Source organism: Salvia hispanica, chromosome 6, assembly GCF_023119035.1.
Source record: "Salvia hispanica cultivar TCC Black 2014 chromosome 6, UniMelb_Shisp_WGS_1.0, whole genome shotgun sequence".
In the NCBI taxonomy this organism is placed as follows: Eukaryota; Viridiplantae; Streptophyta; class Magnoliopsida; order Lamiales; family Lamiaceae; genus Salvia; species Salvia hispanica.
The window spans coordinates 43,201,703-43,227,459 of NC_062970.1; the positions used below are offsets into that span (position 1 = coordinate 43,201,703).

At 36.1% G+C, this 25,757-nt stretch overlaps 4 protein-coding genes and 1 pseudogene across 5 annotated transcripts; 3 read left to right on the forward strand and 2 right to left on the reverse strand.

The window, feature by feature from the left end:
* Window positions 1-434: 434 nt before the first annotated feature.
* LOC125191945 (aquaporin NIP1-1-like) lies at window positions 435-3,527 on the reverse strand. Its single transcript, XM_048089379.1, has 4 exons — window positions 3,235-3,527; window positions 2,928-3,152; window positions 2,266-2,327; window positions 435-805 (listed from the first exon to the last, which is right to left on the reverse strand). Exons 1-4 carry the CDS (start codon window positions 3,361-3,363, stop codon window positions 568-570), a joined length of 654 nt encoding a protein of 217 aa, XP_047945336.1. The 5' UTR covers window positions 3,364-3,527; the 3' UTR covers window positions 435-567.
* A 6,589-nt stretch (window positions 3,528-10,116) lies between these two features.
* Window positions 10,117-11,645, reverse strand: LOC125197442 (probable carbohydrate esterase At4g34215). The gene is made up of 2 exons (XM_048096182.1): window positions 10,626-11,645; window positions 10,117-10,472 (listed from the first exon to the last, which is right to left on the reverse strand). The coding sequence occupies exons 1-2, from the start codon at window positions 11,136-11,138 to the stop codon at window positions 10,275-10,277; spliced, it is 711 nt and encodes a 236-aa protein (XP_047952139.1). The 5' UTR covers window positions 11,139-11,645; the 3' UTR covers window positions 10,117-10,274.
* A 516-nt stretch (window positions 11,646-12,161) lies between these two features.
* On the forward strand, window positions 12,162-14,635 carry LOC125197441 (aquaporin NIP1-1-like). 2 transcript variants are annotated; one of them, XM_048096180.1, is made up of 5 exons: window positions 12,162-12,426; window positions 12,508-12,732; window positions 13,104-13,301; window positions 13,518-13,579; window positions 14,299-14,635. In XM_048096180.1, the coding sequence occupies exons 1-5, from the start codon at window positions 12,298-12,300 to the stop codon at window positions 14,522-14,524; spliced, it is 840 nt and encodes a 279-aa protein (XP_047952137.1). In that variant the 5' UTR covers window positions 12,162-12,297; the 3' UTR covers window positions 14,525-14,635. The 2 variants fall into 2 exon arrangements, with proteins under 2 accessions (XP_047952137.1, XP_047952138.1); XM_048096181.1 differs by lacking the exon at window positions 12,162-12,426 and having other exon boundaries at window positions 12,502-12,732.
* An 850-nt stretch (window positions 14,636-15,485) lies between these two features.
* Window positions 15,486-17,344, forward strand: LOC125195401 (annotated as a pseudogene).
* A 2,059-nt stretch (window positions 17,345-19,403) lies between these two features.
* On the forward strand, window positions 19,404-25,290 carry LOC125196869 (probable LRR receptor-like serine/threonine-protein kinase RFK1). Its single transcript, XM_048095530.1, has 24 exons — window positions 19,404-19,758; window positions 20,116-20,290; window positions 20,363-20,434; window positions 20,529-20,597; window positions 20,685-20,756; window positions 20,870-20,941; window positions 21,017-21,088; window positions 21,157-21,228; window positions 21,322-21,393; window positions 21,474-21,545; window positions 21,633-21,704; window positions 21,855-21,920; window positions 22,075-22,140; window positions 22,254-22,316; window positions 22,397-22,444; window positions 22,561-22,604; window positions 22,791-23,167; window positions 23,244-23,439; window positions 23,534-23,677; window positions 23,743-23,861; window positions 23,935-24,145; window positions 24,216-24,456; window positions 24,541-24,691; window positions 24,759-25,290. The coding sequence occupies exons 1-24, from the start codon at window positions 19,668-19,670 to the stop codon at window positions 25,137-25,139; spliced, it is 3,018 nt and encodes a 1,005-aa protein (XP_047951487.1). The 5' UTR covers window positions 19,404-19,667; the 3' UTR covers window positions 25,140-25,290.
* Window positions 25,291-25,757: the final 467 nt, after the last annotated feature.

Below are 25,757 nucleotides of genomic sequence, written 5' to 3' on the forward strand. Positions count from 1 at the left end.
TTCAGTTTGGATGAATGCGTGGACTGAAAGTGTATTTGCATGCAATTTCCCTTTCAATTTATTTAGCTCAAGCCCTTGAAATGTTCCCGAGTGATTACCTTTGAAACAACCATTTCTTGTGGGATCTGTCTTGACTTGTTTGTTTACATTTATAATTGGCTAAGTCAAAGATAGAGTAAAAAGCTCGCATTTAAATCAAAAGATAATAGTAGTATATATATATCTGTTCATTTTAAATCGTCAAATTATGTACACATGCGTATATAGTAATATAGTATGATTAATCCATAGCTTAAGTTGGTCTGATAATAAGCTCTGAGCCGTTCGAATATGAGCCAAACTCTTAAAAAAAGAACCGTTTCTAGGCCCTTCTTAGTATGATAGAATTGAATTAGGGTGGAAAAGAATTAAGGCAGGAATGAAACGAAGATATGTATAAAATGATATTTTCTTTGAATCTGCTTTGCAATTTCATTCAATTCCCTTATTCATTCCATTGTACTAAGCATATGAATAGAATGAAAATAGAAATCACTGAGTTAAGACATTTAATAGCAGAAACATCCACTAGTTATTAGCGAGTCTTGTGTAATGCATTCCATCATTCCATTCCATTCTCCCCAAAAACACCTTAGTGATTTCACAAAGAGGTTTATTAGTATACCTAATGAGATTATAGGCCCATGCACCAGCAATCGCCCCACCTGTTGGGCCCAATAGGTAGATCCATATCCCTTTGTAGTTGTTTGATACTATAGCTGGCCCTAAACTCCTTGCTGGGTTCAATGATGCCCCCGAGATGGGCCTGCAGGCCAAGGTCAAATAATGTAAATATGCACGTAATTTTAAGAACTACTCTGTTCGTCAATATACACTTTGGGTTGTGCATAAATTTTAATGCACAATTGAAAAGTAAGAGAGGGGTAGAAACAAAAAGTAACTAATTATATTATTGCTCGTGGAGTATGGGTCCTACCTCTATAGAGAATTTTTTTTTCTTCTATATTTAGAAAGTATATATTCTTGTGGGACGGACTAAAAAAGAAAGAGTGTATATTCTTGTGGGACGGAGAGAGTACTATTTTCTTATAAATTTTTAGAATTTATGATTAATTTTGCTTTTGCATACATATTTTATACTCCTTCCGTCCCATATTAGCGGTCCTATTGACTTTTCTGCACTTATTTTATAAAAATGATAATAAATATTTAAAGTGGAGAAATAGTAAAATAAGAAAAATAATAATGTAGAAAAGAGTGAGGTGTCAATTTCCCAGCCTTTAGCTAATGTGGAAAATTTTTGCACAGGTTGCTTGTTGGGCTAGTCGGGAAATTGACGCGGACTATAAAGAACTATTTTGAAGCGAGAGATAGAGAATAGAGAGCTGAGAGAGCGAGGTGGAGGAGGTGGAGGTGGAGGTGGAGGTGGAGATGGAAGAGAATTTGAGAGAAATTCTAATTATTAATGTCATGTTATTAGTTTGATAAAACAAATACTAAGTGATGTTCCATGACATCGATTAAAAGTCAACTTGTCTTTCGTATCATTTTTAATAAGCCTGAATATGTTATGAGTGTGAAATTAACACCCTAGTCAAAGTTAGTGATATTGGCAAAGTTTAAAATTCGTGGAACAAATTTAAATTTTCGGAAGTTGCGTAATATTATAAGCCAATAACCTTTTATAATTTGCATGCTAGTTTCTCAACTTTAGATTTGATATGATTTCATAACCGATTAAGATTTTGACATAGAGTTGCCTCGATTTGCTGATCAACTGATTTGAATTCAATTTTCTACTCCATAATACAAATTGTTTTTCACGTTGTTGTGACACATGAGATAAATAATGCCACATTGATTAATTAGCATGTCATGTCGGTACCAATGTGCCGGATTTTAATCGATTATAAATTAAACTCGATCATAATTAGTTCAATATAAATTAATTTTGATGGAAAAAAAGTTATAGATGGTGTTAATGTGAATCAGTTGTCATCTATATGTAAGAGACTATATATAAAGTCAAATCAAAGCATAAATATTTTATGGAAGCTGGTAGCATCTCAATTAAGTTTATATTTAAATAATTAGTTTTTGTATCGACTTTTTTTTATTTTTTATTTTTATGTTGAATACATTTCATTCACGCATCGCTTATTTATTGACTTTATTAGTATTATGTTATTTAAATGTCAACTAATGAATATATGACAGCATATTTTGAAAGATTAAACAAAATAATAAAGAACAATTCACACTTACCCAGCAAACAAGACATTTATCGATATGGTGGATCCAATGGTTATCCCAGCAAGCTCTCCAATCTGCCAATGCCATATCACATATCTCACTTTCACCACATGTTAAATTAATCAAATAATGACGTATTATCGGTTTTAAATATATAGTAGCTTAATTAATTAATTTCTATCAAAGTCTATTCTGTTTTCTTTTTAACTAATTTAGTGATTTACATATGCGGGTACCTATGTACAAATGTTCTTATACATAAAATATCATGACAAATTGCTAGGAAAATAGCGAAACTAAATAACTAATTGATCAAAGTTTTGTTTTAACACTTTCTACAATCGTCCTTTAAATTGATTGAATCGTATTTGATGTGAAAACCAAAATTCGGGTATATATCTTCATATATTCAGAGTTTTGCATCAATTTAAGAAATGTATGTGTCAAAAAACAATATTTTACATGTAAGTGACTGTATATTCTATCATGATATAATTGTGAATGATGTTAAACTTCATACTTTTTCGATTGTTTTTTAAAATTGCATGTCAGGCCATAATTTAACAAAACTTCTTTTTTTTTTTTTCATAAAATTCCATCCCTAGATGAGTTATCACCCCTACCAAACATGCCATAAGTGTTTTCCGATACTTTAATTTGATTGGTTATGTTACCTGTCTCCAGGGGAACCTGTTGGTGGAGGCGAAGGCAATGGAGACGGCGGGGTTGAAGTGGGCGCCGGAGATGTGGCCAACGGAATAAATCATGACCATGACGACAAGGCCCCACACCATGGCTATTCCGGGGAGCGTAACCACGCTGTCTTTATCGAGGTTCACGGCCACGGACCCGCAACCGGCTAATATCATGAAGTAAGTGCCCAACAACTCCGCTATCAACTGCATTCCAAATTGTTCATATATTAATTCCAATTTCCACATATATATAATTCAACCATTCAATAAAATTTGTATACCTAACCTTTTGTATAAAAGAGACAGTGAGGGAGCAGCATCTTGAACAGTGATCATCGGAATCTTGATTGGAATCTATAATGTCCACCGCCGCCACTCCGCCGTTGCCATTTGCAGCCGATGATATCTCAGCCATAATTCTTTTCTAATTAATTGCTAACAACTATGTATGTATAATGGATTCTTCTTTTTCTTTTTCTTTTTCTTCTTCTTTTCTTATGTTTGTGACCATATTATAGTAAGGTAGCAAGATGATCTATTAACAAAATATCTCTATTAATTTATGCAAGTCAATCACTCCATCTATACCCCTCCCTCTCTCCCTCACTAAAACACAAATAAGAACTTCTCTATGATTAAATTATACTACTATCAACTTAATTACATATATGTAATCCAAAAATAAACTAGTACTATTTGACTTGTATCTCGTAGATACATAAAATATCTCAACTTGTGAAATATAATTGAACTTTAAATAGTTGATCACTACTAATGATTTTATCATTGTGCACATCAGCACATGTATATTTATGAAAGTCAACGAATGATTTCGATTTTTAATCAGCAAGAAATTGATATTCATTGTAACGTGGAATGAACCACCAATGTTGTGTCGACTGTTCATTAGAACTTTGTGAATTGTGATTGTGTTGCAGTCTTAACAATGTTTGGAAATTTGTACAATTACTGATAGATCATATTGATGGGGCTGGATTAATTCTGTTACTATTAACATATTTGCTGTTGGTGGATTTAAATTTATATTTCGAAGTTATCTTGACAAGTTCTCATTTGAGAAAATGTTCAAGTGTTATGTAGTTTTCAGCTGTTGTAGTTTTTTCCGATCGAGTTAATTTATGTTTCATTTAAGTTTATTGTAGATTTGTTAGATAAAACTTTCAGATCTGATTTATTTAAGAGTTTGCTTTAGAAATTGATTTTCGATTTTGATTTTAGTTTGTCGGGATCGAGTTCTTTAAGATTTGCGTGAGTAGCTTATTTTTCAGATCTCATTCTAGGAAGTAGTTCGTGGGTTTTGAGTTCATATTTTGGTATGTCTTGTTATTCCTGCATACAAAAATGGAATTAGGGTCAATTTTCCTGATTTGAAAGTTATTTTAGCTCATTTAGTTAAGCAAAAAGCTAGTTAGTTTGTTTATTTTTGGAAAAGTTTTCTTTCAGGTGTAGTATCTGTTTCTACTGGAGTTAATTATTTAATTAAGTTGACTTTTAGTTAAAGTAGTTGGTAGATTATAAGATATTGAGTCTGACTTTTAATTAGTTAAAGAAGTTGGTAGAGAAAACCAAAAAATTAAATGTGACGGCATCGCTAAAAATCTTGAAGTGTAAAAATAAACTCTTAAAATACTTTCATAAAATCATCCTTCATTTTTATAGTATAAGCACACGTGATATGTATTAAGAAATTTTTTAAAATCAACTAGTTATAACAAAAATAAACTTACTAAATAAAATAAAGAAAAAAAACTGGCATTTACGTTTCATTCTTTATTTGATGCATTTAGTGCGCAAGAATTGCTTCTGTAATTTTCAATTAAATACACCAAGAAAATCGATCAAACTATTATAATTTAAATTTAAATTTATATATAAATTATTTAGATGAAAATTTTTTGTATGCATCTTAATGGTTGTTTATAGAATTGTATTTACTTGAATATTAATATATTATTATATTTATTTTATTGTTTAAAAATATAGGGTGTTGAAAATAGTGAAACTTACGAGTGAGTTGAAGTAGTCCAAGTTTTGTTCCATTTATTTAGGATTTACGTTTCTGTGTTTTAGTTAGTGGTATTCTATTTAGCTGATTTAGTTATTAGTTAGTTAGAATTTTATGGGTTTCATTTTCTCTATTTATACTTTGTAGTTGTTGTCATTTATCTATCTCCAAATTGACAGAGCAATAAAAACGTTTACAGTTCTCTGTACTCTCTTGTCTTCCTCTATATTTTTGCTTCCATATTTCTTTACATGGTATCAGAGCCTGGTTGCCTATCAGGTGTTTGATTTTATACCTCAAAGAAGATGAATGGTGGAAGTAGTGCCTCTGTAGATAAGCTTGTTGGTGACAATTACAGTTATTGGAAGTTATGTATGGAAGCTTACCTACAAGTACAGGATTTGTGGGATCTTATATCCGGTGAAGATGTACTTCCGGAAGATACACCACAAAATGGAGAAGCAAGGAGAAAGTGGAAGATCAAGTGTGGCAAAGCTTTATTTGCTTTGCGGACGTCGATCAGTAAGGATTATATAGAGCATGTTCGTAATATACAATCACCCAAAGAAGTGTGGGAGACACTTGACAGATTGTTCACTCAAAAGAACACGATGCGGCTCCAATTTCTGGAGAACGAACTTGCTGGTACGATTCAAAATAAGCTAACGATTTCAGAGTATTTTCTGAAAGTCAAAAGCTTGTGTTCTGAAATTTCAGAATTGGATGCAGAAGGTGCTGTCAAAGAAGCTCGATTGCGCCGCTACCTTATTCGAGGATTACGTGAAGAGTTTATGCCATTTATCTCTTCAATACAAGGGTGAGTATATTCAACCATCCATCATAGAATTGGAAAATTTGCTATCAAACCAAGAAGCATTGGTAAAGCAAATAATTGGTGGTAACAGCCAATCTTCGTCTCGTGTTGAAGAGGTTCTTTATGCAAAAGACAAAGGAAAGAATAAGTTTACAGCTAAATCTCCATCAGCTGGGGGTAACTTTTCCAAAGGTGAAGGGCATTCGAAGAAATCTGCTCCAGAATGTTATAGATGTGGAAAGCTCGGACACATAAAGCGCAATTGTCGTGTGAAAGTGAAGTGTGAACGGTGTGGGAAAACTAACCATATTCAACGCAATTGTCGCACAGATTTTGCTAAAGAAGGAGTGAATGTGGCTTATGAACATGATGAGCATGAACAACCAAAGTGGGATCAATGCTTATCTATTGAAGATATATGTCAAGATAAGGTGCCAAAACCAGTTGCAGATGCTGATACGAGGGCTAATGTTTCTATAGACTACAACTATGAATGGATCATTGATTCGCGATGCTCTCACCATGCAACTGGAAATGATTCTCTACTCTCGTGTGTTCGTCCACACAATCAAAAGAAGGTTATTGTGACTGCAGATAATTCACTACACCCTGTAGTAAATGAAGGGCAATTCTGCGTCGAGAAGGATGTCTCTCTTGACGATGTTTATCACGTTCCAGGCTTGAAGAAGAATCTAGCATCAGTTTCTCAAATTGCGGATTCTGGGAGGTATGTTCTTTTTGGTCCACATGATGTGAAAATTATTTCCAACATTAAACATCTTGATGCTAATGTTCTTTTTACGGGAAAGAGAAAAGATGCGCTTTATGTATTGCCTGCAAATGAAGCATATATTGAGAAAACAAGTCAATATGCTAGTGCTACACTTTGGCATGCTCAATTAGGCCATGTTGGATTTCAGTTATTGCAGAAAATTTCTGAAAAGAAGCTTCTTGAAGGTGTCCCTCAGTTCAAGAAAATTTATCCAGATGTGGTTTGTTCCGGCTGCCAATACGGAAAATCACATCGACTCCCCTTCTCAAATTCAAAGAATAAAGCTTCCGCTGTGTTGCAGCTCCTGCATTCGGATTTGATGGGGCCTACAAAAACACCAAGTTATTGTGGCTATCGTTATACGATGATTATTGTGGATGATTTTTCTCGATTCTCATGGGTCTTCTTCTTAGAACAGAAAAGTGAGGCATTCTCCAAGTTTGTTCAATTCAAGGAGCAAGTGGAGAAAGAATTTGGGCAGAAAATTAAGTGTCTGCGCACTGATAATGGGGGTGAATTCATGTCTGATCAGTTTCTTAATTATTGCGAAGAAAATGGTATTCGACGTCAGATGACTTGTCCCGAAACTCCACAACAAAACGGAGTTGCTGAGCGTAAATTGGCACATCTTACATCCATTTGCTTATCATGGATACATGCAAAGAACCTTCCAAGAGAGTTATGGGCAGCGGCAATTCAGTCCGCGAGTTATGTTGTGAATCGGTTACCTCCGTGGCCAGGTACGGAACCATGCCCCTATGAGCTATTATACCATCATAAGCCAAATGTGAGTTTGTTTCGAGTCTTTGGTTCGATTTGTTATGTCCATGTCTCAAAGTCTAACAGGACTAAGCTTGATCCGAAGGAAAAAAGATGTATTTTTGTTGGCTATGACACTCACAGGAAAGGATGGAGGTGTATGGATCCAGAAACAAAGAAAGTTGTTGTCTCTCGTGATGTTGTGTTTGATGAAATTTCATCTGATCACATTGGTGCAAATGATAAAAGTATCATGGCTGACCTTCTGCCCGTTTGTGGCGATACTGAATCAAATGATAAGAGGAGCATCACTACTTCAGGAGAGAATGTTCAGCAATCTGAGACGATAGAGGCTGGAGCTCGAAGATCTGATAGACAGAGAAGACCACCTACTCATTTAGCTGACTATAAAGTTGAGGTAAATCTTTCATCAGTGATTTATGCCTTTCTAATGGGAGAATCTTGCGATTATGAACCAAAATCTTATGATGATGCTAAAGACGATCCTAAATGGGTAGCTGCAATGAAAGAGGGATATTTGGCTCTAATTAGGAACTGCACATGGGAACTTGTTAAGAGGCCAAAAGATATCCAACCTATTACTTGCAAATGGGTATTCAAATTGAAGAAAAAGGCTGATGGCACAATTGATCGCTATAAAGCTCGTCTCGTTGCTCGTGGTTTTTCTCAAGAATATGGTCAGGATTATGATCAGACTTTCAGTCCCGTTGCTAAAATGGCAACAATTTGAACCATTATTTCGCTAGCTGCTTGTAAAGGATGGAGACTTTGGCAACTAGATGTGAAGAATGCATTTCACTATGGAGACTTGGATCGAGATATTTTTATGGAGCAGCCTGCTGGATTCATTTCGAAAGAGTTTCCTGACTATGTGTGTCGTCTTAAGAAGTCCTTGTACGGCCTCAAGCAAGCTTCACGTGCTTGGTATGGTAAAATTGCTCAATATCTTGAATTTTGTGGTTATAAGTCTTCTGAAACTGATTTCAGTTTATTTATCAAGAAAACATCTTCTTCTTGTATAATGGTTCTTCTCTACGTGGATGATATGGTTATTACGGGTAATAATGATACTGAAATTACTCGTCTTCAAGAGGCTTTGTCTGTTCGTTTTGATATGAAAAGCTTGGGAGAAGTAAGCTGTTTTCTTGGCCTAGAAGTGACAAAGTCAGATGGATTTTTTGTTTCGCAACAAGGATATGCTTCAAATTTATTGGATCGTTTTCGTATGCGAGATTCAAAGCCAATGACTACTCCTATGGAATCATACTTGAAGTTAGCTAAAGATGAAGGGAAGTTGCTGGAAGATGCAACACTTTTTCGTTAGCTTGTTGGTAGTTTATTCTACTTATCTATCACAAGGCCTGACATTTCTTTCTCCGTCGGAGTAATATCTCAGTTTATGGGAGAGCCGCGAGAGCCTCATCTGATTGCAGCAAAGCGAATTTTTCGCTACATCAAGAATACTCTGAATTTTGGACTGCATTATAAACAAGGAACTACATTCTTATTGAGTGGTTTTGTAGATGCAGATTGGGCTGGTGATATAAATGATAGACGCTCAACAACAGGGTATTGTTTCGATACAGGATCAGCAGCAATCTCGTGGTGCAGCAAAAAGCAAAACACGGTTGCCCTATCAAGTTGCGAGGCTGAATATGTGGCAGCATCTATGGCTGTTCAAGAGTATGTTTGGCTCAAGAGGCTTGTCCAAGAAATTTTCTATGACTTGAAGTATCCGGTTCTGATTCGTTGTGATAACGAAAGTGCTATTAAGCTTGCTGAAAATCCAGTGTTCCATGCTCGAACAAAACACATTGAAGTGCATCATCATTTTGTTCGGGAAAAGGTTTTGAATCAAGAGATCGATTTGCAGAAGATAAGAAGTGAAGATCAAGTTGCTGACATTTTTACGAAGGCACTTGACCGAGCTAAACTTGAAGAATTCCGAGCTGCTCTTGGCGTTGTTGATAGTAAGTTTTCACTAAGGGGGAGTGTTGAAAATAGTGAAACTTACGAGTGAGTTGAAGTAGTCCAAGTTCTGTTCCATTTATTTAGGATTTACGTTTCTGTGTTTTAGTTAGTGGTATTCTATTTAGCTGATTTAGTTATTAGTTAGTTAGAATTTTATGGGTTTCATTTTCTCTATTTATACTTTGTAGTTGTTGTCATTTATCTATCTCCAAATTGACAGAGCAATAAAAACGTTTACAGTTCTCTGTACTCTCTTGTCTTCCTCTATATTTTTGCTTCCATATTTCTTTACATATGGAGTATAAAATAATTGAATTACCGGAGTAGTATTTAGTTTCGGCACCTCCATTTCCATATTTTGGATCGGCCACTATATCAAGGTGGGACTATTTACTTTGATATACAACGTATGGTAGGGGGTGTTCGGTTGACAAGACTAAATCTCATGATTAAATATGTATCATGTTTGGTTCATAAGATTGACCCCCTCAACTTAATCCTAGATGGATAGTCCATGATAATTAGTCATAGCCTCCCCCTCTAACTAAAATAATCCGATAACTTAATCCTAGATGGATAATCTCATGATTATTAGTCATAGCCTCCCCTCCAACTAAAATAATCTTACAACTTAGTCCTAGATGGATAGTCTAATGATTATTAGTCATGACAATCGAACGCCACCGTAGTATTTAGCTTGTCAATGTTAGCCTATGATCTATTATAGTGTGATACAAACAATAATAGAGTTTTGGATGTATAAATCAACAAAGAGGACAATAATATTGTACGTACACATTATGTATTGTAACGAAATCAACACCCAAACCAAATACTTATATATAACATCATACATAATGTATGTATAAATTGTTACGTCACACCCAAACCATATAAATAATATCATCAAAGGAATTACATTATGATACTAGCAGGAAAGGAATAATAATATAGTAGTGAAATTTATTGGGTAAGGAAATGGGTGACATAGGAGTGTGCCATCATATGAGCCAGCTGAATATGGGCCTCAGTAGTGATATGAAGATTGTCTTGTTGGAGAGGAAGTCCCAAAGCGTCCACGCAAACCACATTGTGCGCACTAATTGCTTTTTGTGCCTCTCTAACCTTGTCTAGGTACTCCCTTCCTGACGCCAGTGCAACCTGCACCAACATATATAGGTTTGTATTAAAATAACAACACCTCTTAAATGACACTGTGACACTACGTATCCAGCAATATTATAAACGCTACACAGCAATAGCAATAGCAATAGTGTACATATATATATAGAGAGAGGAATTAATTATACTGACAAGGATGACAGGAAGAGAAGGCGAATCGAGATCTTGACGGAGGTTGAGAATAAGCTTCTCAACGTTGTCTCCATACAAATCAGCATCCTCCTTGAAGAATGTGTCCTTCTCCCCTTGATACCACAGCACCGCCGCGATCTCCCCACCGCGCTCCGCTGCCGCCTTGGCCCGCTTCACCATCCTCTCGTAGAGCTCCCCGCCTCTCGCCCAGTCCTTCATCTGCGTCCCAGCCGCCGCGCAAGGCACCAGCCCTATGGCTCCCACGCGCCCCTTCACCGCGTTGGCGAAGGCCAGCCCGGGCCCCACGCCACACACTCTGTTGGCGTCGAGCCCCTGGTGGAGGGGCTCGTGCGCCGCCTCCCACTCAAGGTCCGCGTTCAGCCGGAAGATCTTCTCCCCGTCCGCTGCGGACTCCGCCGGGACCACTCCGTCCCATTCGTGCTTGTGGACCCCGCCTCGCCCCGACATGTTGCTCTGCCCTGCCAAGATGAACACTTGTTTCGATCCCTCCATCTTACTTATTTTTCTCTCTCTTTTTTTATGAATCTTGAGTTGATCGCAAATTACTAGTATATCATATATATGTATAGCATACCACTACTCCATACCGCAATTAATTAATGACTTTTGTGAATAAATGTGACCGAGTAGAATGGCTTAGTAAAATGTGTATTTAATGGGACCGGAGGCAGTATTTGAAAATTTGTGGCTTCAGTTGACTTTTGTAGCAGGTATATTCTTGTTTTTAGTTGACTTTCCTGTTTAGATGTCAACTCTTCATTTCTTCATTATTAATTGTTACTAGTTTAATGCCAGCTTGAGTGTCACTCCATATGATTGTTTAGTTTTATTCATGAATGCGTCATGGATGACCCAATTAAACCCCTAAATTTGTGGATCAATTAAATTAGAGGTCTCCTCAGTTAAACTTAACAGACCAAGCTACACTTAGATCCTGATCCGATCTTAGACTAATTTAGCAGTTCTACAACTATTTACTATCAGCTGCACACTAAACACACACAAAATTAATTAGTTGATGAGAACACAAAACGTAACTACAAGTAATCAATAAAGAAAGACAAGTGAATGATCCAAGATATTGAGGCCAGCCTATCAATATTTATGATCTAAACATTGTTAAGACTGCAACACAATCACAATTCACAAATTTACTTCTAATTAAACAACAGTTGACACAACAATATTGGTGGTTCATTCCACGTTACATGCAATGAATATTAATTTAAGTTCTTGATAATTAATAATCGAACTTTCGTGAATATACATGTGCTGATCGTGCACAATGACGAAATCGTTAGTAGTGATCAATTATTTAAAGTTCAAACATATTTCACAACTTGAGATTTTTTATTTATCTACAACATGACAAGTACTCAAGTAGTACTAGTTTATTAAATGTAAGTCAATAGTATAATTTAATCATAGACAAGTTCGCATTTATGTGTTTTAGTGAGGGAGTGATTGACTTGCATAAATTAATGAAGATTTCTTGTTAATAAAGCAGCTTGCCGCGTTACTATATTATGGTCACACACACAGAAGAAGAAAATTAAGAAGAAGAAAAAAGAAAAAGAAGAAGTAAGAAGAGAGCAATACTACATTAGACATACAATTTTTAGTAATTAAATATATTAATTAGAAAAGAATTATGGCTGAGATATCACCGGCTGCAGATGGCCACGGCGGAGTGGCGGTGGTGGACATCATAGATTCCAATCATGACTCCGATGACCACTCTTCAAGATGCTGCTCCCTCACTGTCTCTTTTATACAAAAGGTAAGTATACAAATTCTATTGAATGGTTGAATTATATATATGTGGAAATTGGAATTAATATGTGAACAATTTGGAATGCAGTTGATAGCGGAGTTGCTGGGCACTTACTTCATGATATTAGCCGGTTGCGGGTCCGTGGCCGTGAACCTCGACAAAGACAGCGTGGTTACTCTCCCCGGAATAGCCATGGTGTGGGGCCTTGTCGTCATGGTCATGATTTACTCCGTTGGCCACATCTCCGGAGCCCACTTCAACCCCGCCGTCTCCATTGCCTTCGCCTCCACCAATAGGTTCCCCTGGAGACAGGTAACATAACCAACCACTCAATCAAATTAAATTAAAAATCAATCGAAAAAGCATGAAGTTTAACATCGTTCACAATTATCTCGTGACAGAATATGCAAGTCACCTACATGTAAAATATTGCTTATATGAAACATACATTTCATAAATTGATGATATTACTCTCTAATTAGGTGTTAACTATCAAATGTGTTGTCAAGTTGATGAAAACTCTGAATATATACCCAGATTTTGGCATCAAATATGATTCAATTCAAATTAAAGGGCGATTGTAACAAAGTGTTAAATTTTCATGTTTTTTGTTATTGTTATTTAGTTTCACAATATTCCTAGCAATTTGCCCTGGTAATTTATGTATAATAATATTTGTACAGGTACCTGCATATGTAGCGGCACAAGTAGTTGGATCAACAGTAGCAGCCGGAACCCTACGTTTATTGTTCAGTGGGCCGCACGATTACTTCGTCGGCACCCTTCCTGGCGGCACCGACCTGCAGTCGTTGATTTTAGAATTTATCATCACATTCTTTCTCATGTTCGTTATATCAGGCGTTGCCACTGACAACCGAGCCGTAATATTTTAACTCTTTGGCTAGCTAATTAACTAATTATTTTCCAATCACTAAATTAGTTAAAAAGTAAATAGAGTAGACTTTGGCTGACTTCGATTGGAATGAATTAAACTACAATCATTTGCCTATTAGTATTTAAAACTGAGAGAACGTAACGACATTATTTGATTAATTTTACATTTGGTGAAAGTGAGAAATGTGATATGGCATTGGCAGATTGGAGAGCTTGCTGGGATGGCCATAGGATCCACCATATCGATAAATGTCTTGTTTGCTGGGTAAGTATATGAATTGCTCTTTATTATTTTGTTTAATCTTTCAAAATTTACTGTCATATTTATTCATTAATTTATAGCTGACACTTGCATAACATATTACTCTATAAAGTCATAAAAAATCTGCATGATTGAAACGTATTTAACATAAAAAAAAAAGTCGTTACAAAAACGAATTATTTAAATATAAACTAAATTGAGATGCTACCAGCTTCCATAAAATATTTATGCTTAGATTTGACTTTAGATATAGTCTCTCACATAGATTACTCAACTGATTCACATCCACACCATTTGCATTTTGAAATTGCCATAATTATTTTTTAATTGAATTGTAAATTTTTTTTATACGAATACTGAACTTATTATCTTACAATCGATTAAAATCAAGCAAATATCAGTACCGACATGTCTTGCTAATCAATCAATGTGACATTATTTATCTCATGTGGCATTACACTGCAAAAACAATGTTGTAGTACTAAAGAGAGAAGTGAAATTCAGATCAATGGATCAGCATATCAAGTCAATTTTAATACATGTCAAAATCTTAATTGTTTGTGAAATTAGATCAAATATAAAGTTTAGTGGAGCAACTAGCACGCAAATATAAAGTATGTAGTATGTAAAAACACAATTAATAAATTTTTTTTAGAAAATTTTAGGAAAGTAGTTCTTAATTTATGTGCATATTTAATGATTTAATTGGGTTGGGCTTGCAGGCCTATCTCAGGAGCTTCGTTGAACCCAGCAAGGAGTTTAGGGCCAGCTATAGTATCAAACAACTACAAAGGGCTTTGGATCTATCTATTGGGCCCAACAGGTGGAGCGATTGCTGGTGCATGGGCCTATAATCTCATTAGATTTACTAATAAACCTGTTCGTGAAATTACTAAAAGTGGCTCTTTTTTGAGGGGTTCGACTTCGAATCGTATTCGTGCTGCTTAGAGCCTTATCATTTTGTACCAACTTGAGCTATGGATTGATCATATTATATATGTGTGTATAATTTGACGATATAAAATGAACATATATATACTATCTAGTTGGTTTGCGAAAGGAATCATATAAATATGAAATCCAAACTTGAACATTTCCACAAGCCAATGGAAGATATTAAAAATTGTGCGAATTGAGTAATTTATTTACTTCACTAAATTAATACTACCTCCCTCCTGTCGCACAATAATTGTCACTCTTTTCCATTTCAGTCTGTCCCATAATAATTGTCACACTTCGTTTTTACCATAAATGGTAAGTAGGTTCTACATTCCACCAACTTACTTGACTAAATTAATACTTCCTCCCTCCGTCGTACAATAATTGTCACTCTTTTCCATTTTAGTCTGTTCCATAATAATTGTCACACTTCGTTTTTACCATAAATGGTAAGTAGGTACGACATTCCATCAACTCACTCCACTCACATTTTATTATAAAATCAATATAAAAAAACGGATCCCACATTCCACTAATTTTTCCAACTAACTTTTCTTTACATTTCTTAAAACCGGTGCCACCACCAAGAGTGACAATTATTGTGGGACGGAGGAGTATTTGTATTTGTTGGAATGAAGAATTCAATTAAGAGAAAATTAAGGAACCAAGAAGCTTTGAAGAAGTTCTTTGCAAATTGAGTATCAGAAATTCCACTACTCAATTTGAAGGGGAGTGTTAAAAAAAGGAAAAATATTAGGTTGGAGATCAAGAAACGTGTTAGCTTGGAGGACAAGAAACATATTAGCTTGGTGCCCAAGAATACTTGGAGCACAAGCTTTTTAATACCCTATATAAGAGTGGCATATTATTGAAGAAACCAACCTAGCCATCTATCAAAACATAGTCTTCAAAGTTCTTCAATGTTCGTTAATTTTAGTATTTACATTTCCGCATTTCAATTCTATTAAACATGGTATCAGAGTAGCTAACTATTCGTTAGTTTGTTCCAAACCAAAAAAAAAATCAACTAAAACCTTCAAAGGGCCAGATCCCGTGTTCGATTTGTGGCGGATATGTGTTCCATTTGGTCGGAAAAAAAAAACAATATCAAAACTCATCCAGTTCTATAGCAACTTCCTTACCTTCCGGCCCTCTCCAACTCAACCTAGTTACAGATCCGATCCAACAAAAAATATTATAATCAAGATCACTCTCCCTCACTGTCTCATTTATACAAAAGGTACGTCTAATCTATTCGATGATTGAATTATACTATGTATGTGAAATAAATTAATTAAGCAAGGCTTTGCAGTTGATAGCGGAGATGTTGGGTACATACTTCATGATATTAGCTGGTTGTGGCGCGGTGACGGTGAACCTCGACAGAGACAAGGTGGTCACTCTTCCCGGAATAGCCATGGTGTGGGGCCTCGTCGTCATGGTCATGATTTACTCGGTTGGCCACATCTCTAGCGCCCACTTTAACCCTGCCGTCTCCATTGCCTTCGCCTCCTGCAATAGGTTTCCTTGGAGACAGGTAAAAGAGCACGGATTACATATGGATTTACTGACGAATATCTGTTTGTTGTTGATTTACTACGAATTGTAAATTTACTCGGGGATGAGAAATAGGTATCACAACCAATCAATAATACTAGTAGTTAGTAAAAAATCGACTACAAAAGTACGAAGTTTAACCTTGTTCGCAACTTTTTGCATGCGGAAATATTCAAGTGGTCTATGTGTAAATATATTGTTAATGTGACAAATACATAAATTCGTGATGTGATTAAGTAAGTGTTAAGTCTGTTGTCAAACTAATAATGATTCTGAATATAGGGATTTAGATAAAGATATAAATCTAAATTTTGGCTTTCTCATCATACACGATTTCACACAATCAAAGTATATAGGGCAGTTCCAATTTTTTTTAAAAATGTCATGATTTTTCTGATAGTTTGACATAATATTTGTAGGTACCGGCGTATGTTGCGGACTTGCAGCTCAAGTAGTTGGATCAACAGTAGCAGCCGAAACCCTACGATTATTGTTCAGTGGGCCACATGATTACCCTTCCTGCTGGCACCGACCTACAGTCTTTGATTTTAGAATTCATCATCACATTCTACCTTATGTTCGTCATTTTCGGTGTCGCCACTTACAATAGAACGGTAATTATTTTAATCTATTTGCTAATTGAATAATATTGCTCAATCACTAAATAAGTTGAAAAATAACAGAATAGAGTCGGCTTACTTTTCTTCGAATTAATTAAACTATGATAATTTGTTCATTATGCAAATAAACCGAGTGCACGTCATTATTTGATTAATTTATGCATTTTGAGATTGACATATGTTAATCAGTTGACTTTTATTTGATGCAGATTGGAGAGCTTGCTGGGATGGCCATTGGAGCTACCATATCAATAAATGTCTTGTATGCTGGGTGCATTTGAATTGCACTCATTATAGTACTATTGATTAGTTAAGCTGCGCATGATTGTATTTAACTGATTTAATTGGGCTTGGCTGCAGGCCCATTTCGGGAGCTTCGTTGAACCCAGCAAGGAGTTTAGGGCCAGCTATAGTATCAAACAACTACAAGGGGCTTTGGATCTATCTATTGGGCCCAACCGCTGGAGCGATTGCTGGTGCGTGGGCCTATAACCTCATAAGGCTTGACCTGACCTGCTAAAATAACACACAACTCGAATACAACCCCAACATGATATTTTTTAATCCTAACCCGACATGTACATGGCACAGTAGAATATGGGGCATTAACTGTTAATGTGCCACCACCCTTAAAATAACACCATACCACCATTCCTAGCCAATCATTTGTACACGTGGACGAATAATAAGTTGCCACGTTAAAAAAAAAAAAAAAAAAACTGAAAAATACGGTCAGCAAAAATTTGCTGGTCTTTATATAACAATATTTCTTGTCCAGCAATATCCGACACACTATACAACAATCTATAGATTGCTGTGTAGTGTTTGTAATATTGCTGTGTAACGTTTATAATATTGTTGTATAAGTGGAATCACGGTATCATTTTAAGAGGAGTTGTCATTTTAACACAAACCTTAGAATATAATTGACAAGATACGATAAGAATCCGGACCTAATTAATATTACATGATTAAACATGATTTTTGAACCTGATTTACACGATAAAAACAAGATTTACACGAATAGAGAATAGAACTAATTAATGTATATATATTTTTAAAAGAATAACAATTTAAATTAATATTATTTTTTAATGAGTCACCCGAACTCAATCTAAAATTATCAGATTCCTAACGGGTCAACCCAAAAAGCGCCATGAACCTCAATCCATTATGTTTTATCAAATTTTCGTATTGTATTGAAACTTATCAGCCATATGGATCATAAAAGAATGATATGCTCTTTATTCAACGTGACGTGAGCCAATTTTGTTGGTGGCATGCTCTTCATTCAACGTGAGCCAAGTTTCTTGACTTCATATAACTTCGATGGCACGTATCAGAAACATTAGAATAAAAAACATTGCAACATACCGACTTGTATGAATTCTCCACGACATGAATTTTATATACATGGAATTGTATTTTACTATTAATAGTAGGTGACTGTCGAATTGTCAACCGTGAAATAGTTAATTCTTGTATAGGAAAACGTTAAAATACTTAATGCCAGAATTTAATTTACACTGATGAAGTAGCAACGACTCAAAACCATCATATTTTCCCTTTGGTTAGAGCAATCTTAATTAGGGAGAGGGAAGTCCTTGTCTTTTTTCATAAAAAATTATTTAGAAAAAAAGTATTTGAAAAGATATTACTATAATTTTCTTATTTTAATGAGATATCTTTACTTCTTCATCAGTAGAGATGTAAAATCTTATAACTATCATATCACCTTCTTTTCATGAAAAATCGTTATTTAAGAAAAAATATATTTGAAAAGGTATCATACTTTTATATTTTGGAATACATTTTGAATTATTATTTTTATTTTAGAAAATAACCTTTATCTTTGGAGTTTGTTACTCCCTCCGTCCGCCATTAGGAGTCTCATTCATGGGTGGCACGAGTTTTAAGAAATGGTAAGAAAAGTGGGTGGAAAAAAGTTAATGGAATATGATTCTTACTTGTACTATATATTAGTTTTAAATGAAATGTGAGTGAAATGAGGTAGTGGAAGGTGAGATCCTATTACCATTTATGGTAAAAGTGAACCAGGAATCCTATTTACTGATGGACTAAAATGGAAAAACGGAACTCCTATTCACGGATGGAGGGAGTACTTTTTAAAAAGGTACTATATTTTTTCTTTTAAAAAGATAAATAAATGATAATAGTATATCTTTTGTATATACCTTCTCTCGTTTAATTATTAAAGATGATGTTAGTAATTATAGTATCCAGAGTTTATCATATTAAAGTATAGATACACATGAAGACGATTTAGGTTCCCTTAAATTTAGTCAAAAACAAGCTGAACACGTGCTTCAGGCTTCAGCCTTGAATTGCTTCGACAAGTAGTACCGTACAATCATTCAAAGCGTCTCATGATCATTCAATTATATCCAATCATCATTTCAAGAATGTGCATTGAAAGAAAAAAAATTCCAAATTTCAGCCGCCAGACTGCCCCTGTGCATAAACGAATTAAAAGAGCATTTGTTTGATTTGATTTTGAACATTCAATATTCTTGAAATTATTTCAGTGATGATTAGGAAAATCACCTATATTTGGCTAAGGCAAGATCACCAGAAAGTACTTGAAAATTCAAAGTTAGCATGTTGCGGTTGAATATTATAATAAAAAATCATTCTTTACAATCATAAAATATAGTAATAACTGTCACGACAAAAAAAGATCGACAGCCCGAATACTAAATAGTTACTACGGAAAAACGAAATCCCAAATCCAGCAACAAGTGGATTTAATTATATTAAAGAAAAGTCTGGATTTTTGTTACCGCAACTTCAATCCTGTTGTTTTCTTGTGCTGACTCTGCGCATTCGCTTTCCCATTCCTACTCAGATACGGAAGAAATATCAAATATGTGTATGTAATTGCATCGCATTTGCACTGTAAACTAGAATTTTTAGTGTTTGTTGTAGTAAAGTTGCAGTCTTGATGCTTGAGAACGATGTTTGTGGGAAGAAGTTTGTGGGCTGTTGCGGTTTTCTGTTGCTGGTGTTTGAGGTTGTCGGAGTCGCAGAAGGTGCCTCAGGTTGAAGGTTAGTAACCGCTTTTCTCCTTCAATTTTGGAGTAGTGTTTGGTTAAAGTGGAGGATTAACTAAGAAGCAGTGATTGGTTGTTTGTGTTTATGATTCTTTTCTTTTCATACTTTGGAACTCATAGATATTGGATTTCTGGGTTTGAAAATCCAGAAAGAATTGAGGTGTTTATTGTAAATTTTAATGCTGATAAGAAACTGCAGTGATTGGCTATTGTTTTGTGTAAGAAATTGAAGTAGTTTTCTGTTGTTGGCATAGTTATGTAATGGAACCACAATCTACTATGAAGATGATGATTTGGATTTGTTGATTCCTCCTTTATTCACTTGGAGATTTTGTTCTGTTTTTGTGCTTAGTTGATGTCTTCAAAGAGATAGCCAACGAGTTGGGCGCAGTGTATTGGTCATTCAATGCCGATTTATGTGAAATGGAGATGGGTGGGATGACACAAACTCCTCCTCCGAACTCTGATGGTTATGTCGAATGCAATTGCAATTTCAACAACAACACTGTCTGCCATGTTACTACGCTGTATGGTTCTCATATCTTGATCATTTTATTGTAACTCTCCCAGCATTTATTCATGTTTTCAACTTAATGCAGTGTGATTAAGAGTTACAATCTCCCTGGAGTTCTTCCGTTGTCAATTGTAAAGCTTCAGTACCTCGACCATGTGTAAGAACTGACTCCAACACCAGCTTTACCTCAAATGTGGTGACTTAGTTTTTGTATACTCATTGCCTTTTGTTTTTGTTTTTTTGATTTTCAGTGATTTTGCATATAATCTCCTAACTGGTACGATCCCGGAAGAGTGGGCTTCAATGCAACTTAATTTTATGTAAGTTGTGTATTGCACTTGTTATTTTGCTAAACTACAACAGCGTTTCTCTCATTACTGACAACGCTGCCTGAACTTCCTGTGCAGCTCTGTGCTCGTAAACCGTTTATCTGGAAAAATACCAAACTATCTGGCAAACTTTACTAGCCTCACATACCTGTATGTAAGCAGTTTAATCTTCTCTACTTGTACAATGGCATTGATTTTTCACCAAGTTTTTTAAACAAAACAGTTAAAAGCCTTTTCATATTCTGCACTATTGTGTTCATCAGGAACATCGAGGCAAACCAATTCTCGGGGGCTATTCCTCCTGACATTGGAAGAATGGCAAATTTAACGAGCCTGTAAGATCACGTGTTTCAGATGAGGGATGCTCAAAACCAAAACTAATATCGATTTACTGCATTTCTGAATTACAGGCTCTTGTCGTCCAACCAACTGACAGGGGAGCTACCGAATTCGCTTGCAAATTTAACAAACCTAAAAGATTTGTAAGTTCTTCAATTTATCTGTTTCTTTTATGCTCTAGTGTTTTCAACAGTTTCTTTTTGCATCGCAGTAGGATAAACGACAACAACCTAAGTGGACCAATACCCGACTTCATTAAGAACTGGAAGCAACTTACACATCTGTAAGATCTCTATGTACCCTTAACAGTAGAGACTAGAGAGTAGTACGGATAACTCCTCATATACTTCTATTAACATCCGTTTTATCGATGAAGAGAAATGATTGCTAGCGGACTAGTGGGCCCCATTCCTTTGAACATATCTCTTCTTGATACGTTAGAAACTCTGTGAGTACACAACATTCCCTTCGTCGCTATTTCTATATAGTTAACATTAATAAGTATTCTGACGGAGCTTCAATGCACAGGAGGATTAGCGACCTAAAAGGGCCGTCTCAGGGATTTCCTTTGCTGAGGAGCACTACAGGCCTAACATCGCTGTATGCGAGTAACTCTAAATTTGAAATGCTTCCTGGTTAATTTCTCACCCTCTATAACAGAATAAGGTGATGCATTGTTGGAAACAGGATACTGAGAAACTGCAATATCACTGGCGAAATTCCTGCGTATGTATGGAAGCTTAGACTTCTGGAGATGTTGTGAGTAACCGCTTCAATGAATACCGGTTTCTTTTATCGCTCGATGTGGATTTTATGTTTGAGAGAATGAATATGTGAAAGTACTAACTAACATAAGTGACTTTTGCATTTTTCTAAAAGTTCATTAGTTTCTGTCTATGTTATCGACAGGGATGTCAGTTTCAACATGTTAGAGGGCACGATTCCTAGTCACATCGCACGAAAACTGAAAGTAGTGTATGTTTTCACTTATTCAGCTCATCTTCTCTCACTACATTTATCCTGCACCACTTATCGCTTAATGAAATTTCTCGAACTTATTTCCCTCGAGTGGCTCTTTCTGGTTGCAGTCTTCGATCTGAGAGGTGAGTGTTTTCTTTCCTGTTATCAGGTTTGTGACCGACAACAGGCTGAGTGGAAAGATACCTGACACACTATTGAAGGACGGAGGCAATATGTACGTTTTTCGTTTGTAACACTTTTTGCTCCTTCTTTATGACTTCACTGCCATAGAATATGCTATAACTAGTGTTTACAAAGTTTGTAACATCTAGATTTATTGATATGCAGCGATCTGTCCTACAACAATTTTACTTTGCAAGGCCCCGAGGAACCTGCTTGTCGACTAGACATGTAAGAAAAACCATTGAGTTTCCCTTATTATATGAATACGTTGATGGTAGCATTTCATTTTCTATGTTTCTCTGAAACAGGAATCGAAACGTAAACTTATTCAAAGGCTCATCTCAACTGGATACATTGTAAGATGCACTTTCTTCTATCCTCTCTTAGTTATTTATAGTTTACCAACAGAAAAAAAGTGAAGTTGCTAATATACTCAATTTCTTTCGTCATGCTCACTCTTAAACTTCAACAGGAAACGAACTCTTCCGTGCATAGAAGATGTCGTCTGCCCCAGATGTAAGTTTATTAACCCAAGATGTAGCCTGCCTCTAGATTTGGCTTATTTCTGCTCTAATTTGAATATTTGAGTACATCCAATTTGGTAGAAGTGTTTAATAGTTCGGATTTTGTGTTTCTGAAGTTGTACAGCTTCTATGTTCTACGCAGAATATGTACCTAGAATGTTAACTTCGCCTCTTGCAGATAAATGTTCGTTGCAAGTTAACTGTGGTGGATATGACTTGCACGTCAAAGAAACAGATAGAAAAGTTATATACGAAGGAGATGGTGGAGTTGATTCTGACAGATATCTAAGCGCCAACTACTGGGGCTTTGTTAGCACCGGTGACTTCTTAGACGAACCTTCTTACCAGAGATCACGTGCAGTCAACATTCCCACGCCAAATATCCCAGAATTGTACAGTAGTGCCCGCCTTAGCCCTCTTTCGCTTACGTATTTCCATTATTGCTTGGAGAATGGGGTGTACAATATAAGCCTGCACTTCGCTGAGATAATTTTCACAAACGACAACAGCTCGTATTACAGTCTTGGAGAGCGGATGTTCGATATATACATTCAGGTTGGTTCGACATATCATAAAACTTATTGTGTCACCAACATGCTTTAGTGCTTTTCTGATACTGTTTCTGCATCAGGAGAGATTAGTGCGAGAAAACTTCGACATTGAAGCTGAGGCTCGTGGAGCTCAAAAGCCTGTTGCAAGACACTTTAGTGCTAACGTGACTAATAATACGTTGGAGATCCGGTTTTACTGGGCTGGTAAAGGGACTACTCGGATTCCCAACAGAGGGGATTACGGTGCTCTTATCTCAGCTATCTCAGTCGATCCAAGTCAGTACTTCCGTTAATCTTGTTTCATATTCAAAACATATGTTCTTTGTTCGATAACTTTTTTAATCTCTTTTTCGTCTATTTCTTTATGCAGCTTTTAAGGTGTGTTCATATGGAAACAAGAAGCATGTAACTGCATATGTAACAGCTGCAGTTTTGCCAGTGTTTGTTGTTCTCTCAATATTCGGAATCCTTTGGTGGAAAGGTTACTTGACTGGCCGAAAACACGGTAGAAATGGTAAGTCAATTGATTTCTAGTGCAACTCAAAGTTGAAGGCATATTGAATGACTTTCTCCTGATAGATCTCGAAGGTCTAGAACTGCAAACGATCGTGTTGACACTCAAACAGATTCGAGCTGCTACTGACGATTTTGACGCTGCGAATAAAATTGGAGAAGGTGGTTTTGGCTCAGTATATAAGGTGCTTGCTCTGTCATGGAAGCATTGTTTTTTAAGATGTAGCCTTCTTTTTACTGATAGATGTCCCGTTGCAGGGTCAACTGCCCGATGGCACTGTCATTGCAGTGAAGCAACTCTCGTCTAAATCAAGACAAGGGAATCGCGAGTTTTTGAACGAGATTGGCATGATTTCGTGTTTACTGCACCCGAATCTTGTGAAGCTATACGGATGCTGCATTGAAGGCGATCAATTGCTGGTGGTATACGAGTACATGGAAAACAATAGCCTTGCACACGTCTTGTTCGGTACGTACATAGGCTTATTCCCTAACTTCTATTCGATTAGATGATTTTGTTGACAAACACTACACATCAGAATCAAACGGGAGAAGCCAAATGATGCTAAACTGGCCAACGAGGTTCAAGATCTGCGTTGGAATTGCAAAAGGGCTAGCTTTTCTCCACGACGAATCAAGGCTGAAAATCGTGCATCGAGACATCAAAGCCACAAACGTGCTGCTGGATAGCGATCTGAATGCTAAGATATCCGATTTTGGACTGGCTCGTCTCAATGAAGACGAGAAGACACACATTAGCACGAAAGTTGCTGGAACAATGTAAGTTTTCCATCTCCTTATGCTGGTGACCCTCTCTTCCCTGGCTTGACACGACACTAACAAGCGCTCCCGTCCCTTTTTCAGAGGATACATGGCGCCCGAGTATGCACTGTGGGGTTATCTGACCGATAAAGCAGACGTCTACAGCTTTGGAGTCGTGCTTTTGGAGATAGTCAGTGGAAAAAGCAACAACAACTACATGCCTAGTCACAATTTCATCTGCCTTCTTGATTGGGTACTAAACATATTTACATCTCAAGGGATTGTTTCCATCTGCTTAATCTTTCTTCGTGTTGTTGCAGGCGAGCCACTTGAACGAGAGCAAGAACATCGATGACCTCATTGATCCGAGGCTGAATGATGCTGGTGGTGCCAACAGAGAGGAGATAGAGAGAGTGGTGAAGATAGCTCTGCAGTGCACGAATTCAACTCCCTCCGTGAGGCCAACGATGTCAGAGGCCGTTGAGATGCTCGAGGGAAAAATGGACATTCCCGTTGTAATGCCCGAGGGGAGCACGTACACTAACGACGTGAGGTTCAAAGCCATGAAGGACTTTAAGCAGGAGAGGCTGAGTGCGAGCAGTGCTACGAGGGGAGGTTTCCAGATTTCGACGACGATACGAACCTACTCTTCATCCACCTCTGGTTTTAATGAAATCAGTGAAGATAGTATACCTTATTGATGAATGATTTCTATTTTCTTGCTGTGTTATATTTTAGATGTAATGTAATTTAGTGTATTTTTTTTGGCGGGAGAGGTTATTTATTTGTACAGTTTGTACAAATTATTGCACATATATTCCTGCACAGTCAATTCAATTTTGTTGGATTTAAGTTTACTACTACTTAGTATGAAATAAAATGAATAATTTAGATCATTTGATCAGTCATTTTATTATTCTAATCAAACATTTATGTTTGAGAGTTATAAATCTATGTTTGGAAAATTCAGAACAATAATTTAGTACTTTTGAAATACAACTTGCTTTTCTGTTTATTCCAGTTATTACTGACTAAATCAATTATACAGATTGGAACATCAATCGTGACTAAAATCGAAGGGAACTTATATTATACTATTTCAGTTTTCAAATTTGAAAATAAGAAAAGTAAAAAGAGAACTTTGTTTGAATGTAACAATCCCTTCTTTCAACAAGATCGCTTTGTTTGAATGTAACAATCCCTTTTCACTCACTATCCTAAAACAGACAACACCTAAATTTTCTAACATATAATTCGCAAACAAATTAATGAATCCAACTCATAAATGACTATCAAATACTCCCTCCACCCACCATTAA

Bases quoted from the DNA above. Each gene is read 5' to 3' on its own strand.
- LOC125191945 (XM_048089379.1), bottom strand. From the start codon at position 3,363: ATGGCTGAGATATCATCGGCTGCAAATGGCAACGGCGGAGTGGCGGCG. The intron at 3,153-3,234 runs GTTAGGTATACA...TTTGGAATGCAG, and splicing joins CTGTCTCTTTTATACAAAAG to TTGATAGCGGAGTTGTTGGG. The intron at 806-2,265 runs GTAAGTGTGAAT...CTTGGCCTGCAG, and splicing joins ATAAATGTCTTGTTTGCTGG to GCCCATCTCGGGGGCATCAT.
- LOC125196869 (XM_048095530.1), top strand. From the start codon at position 19,668: ATGTTTGTGGGAAGAAGTTTGTGGGCTGTTGCGGTTTTCTGTTGCTGG. The intron at 21,089-21,156 runs GTAAGTTCTTCA...TTTGCATCGCAG, and splicing joins TTAACAAACCTAAAAGATTT to TAGGATAAACGACAACAACC. The intron at 21,705-21,854 runs GTGAGTAACCGC...TGTTATCGACAG, and splicing joins CTTAGACTTCTGGAGATGTT to GGATGTCAGTTTCAACATGT.
- LOC125197441 (XM_048096180.1), top strand. From the start codon at position 12,298: ATGGCTGAGATATCACCGGCTGCAGATGGCCACGGCGGAGTGGCGGTG. The intron at 12,733-13,103 runs GTAACATAACCA...ATATTTGTACAG, and splicing joins ATAGGTTCCCCTGGAGACAG to GTACCTGCATATGTAGCGGC. The intron at 13,580-14,298 runs GTAAGTATATGA...TTGGGCTTGCAG, and splicing joins ATAAATGTCTTGTTTGCTGG to GCCTATCTCAGGAGCTTCGT.
- LOC125197442 (XM_048096182.1), bottom strand. From the start codon at position 11,138: ATGGAGGGATCGAAACAAGTGTTCATCTTGGCAGGGCAGAGCAACATG. The intron at 10,473-10,625 runs GTCAGTATAATT...ATGTTGGTGCAG, and splicing joins CTTCTCTTCCTGTCATCCTT to GTTGCACTGGCGTCAGGAAG.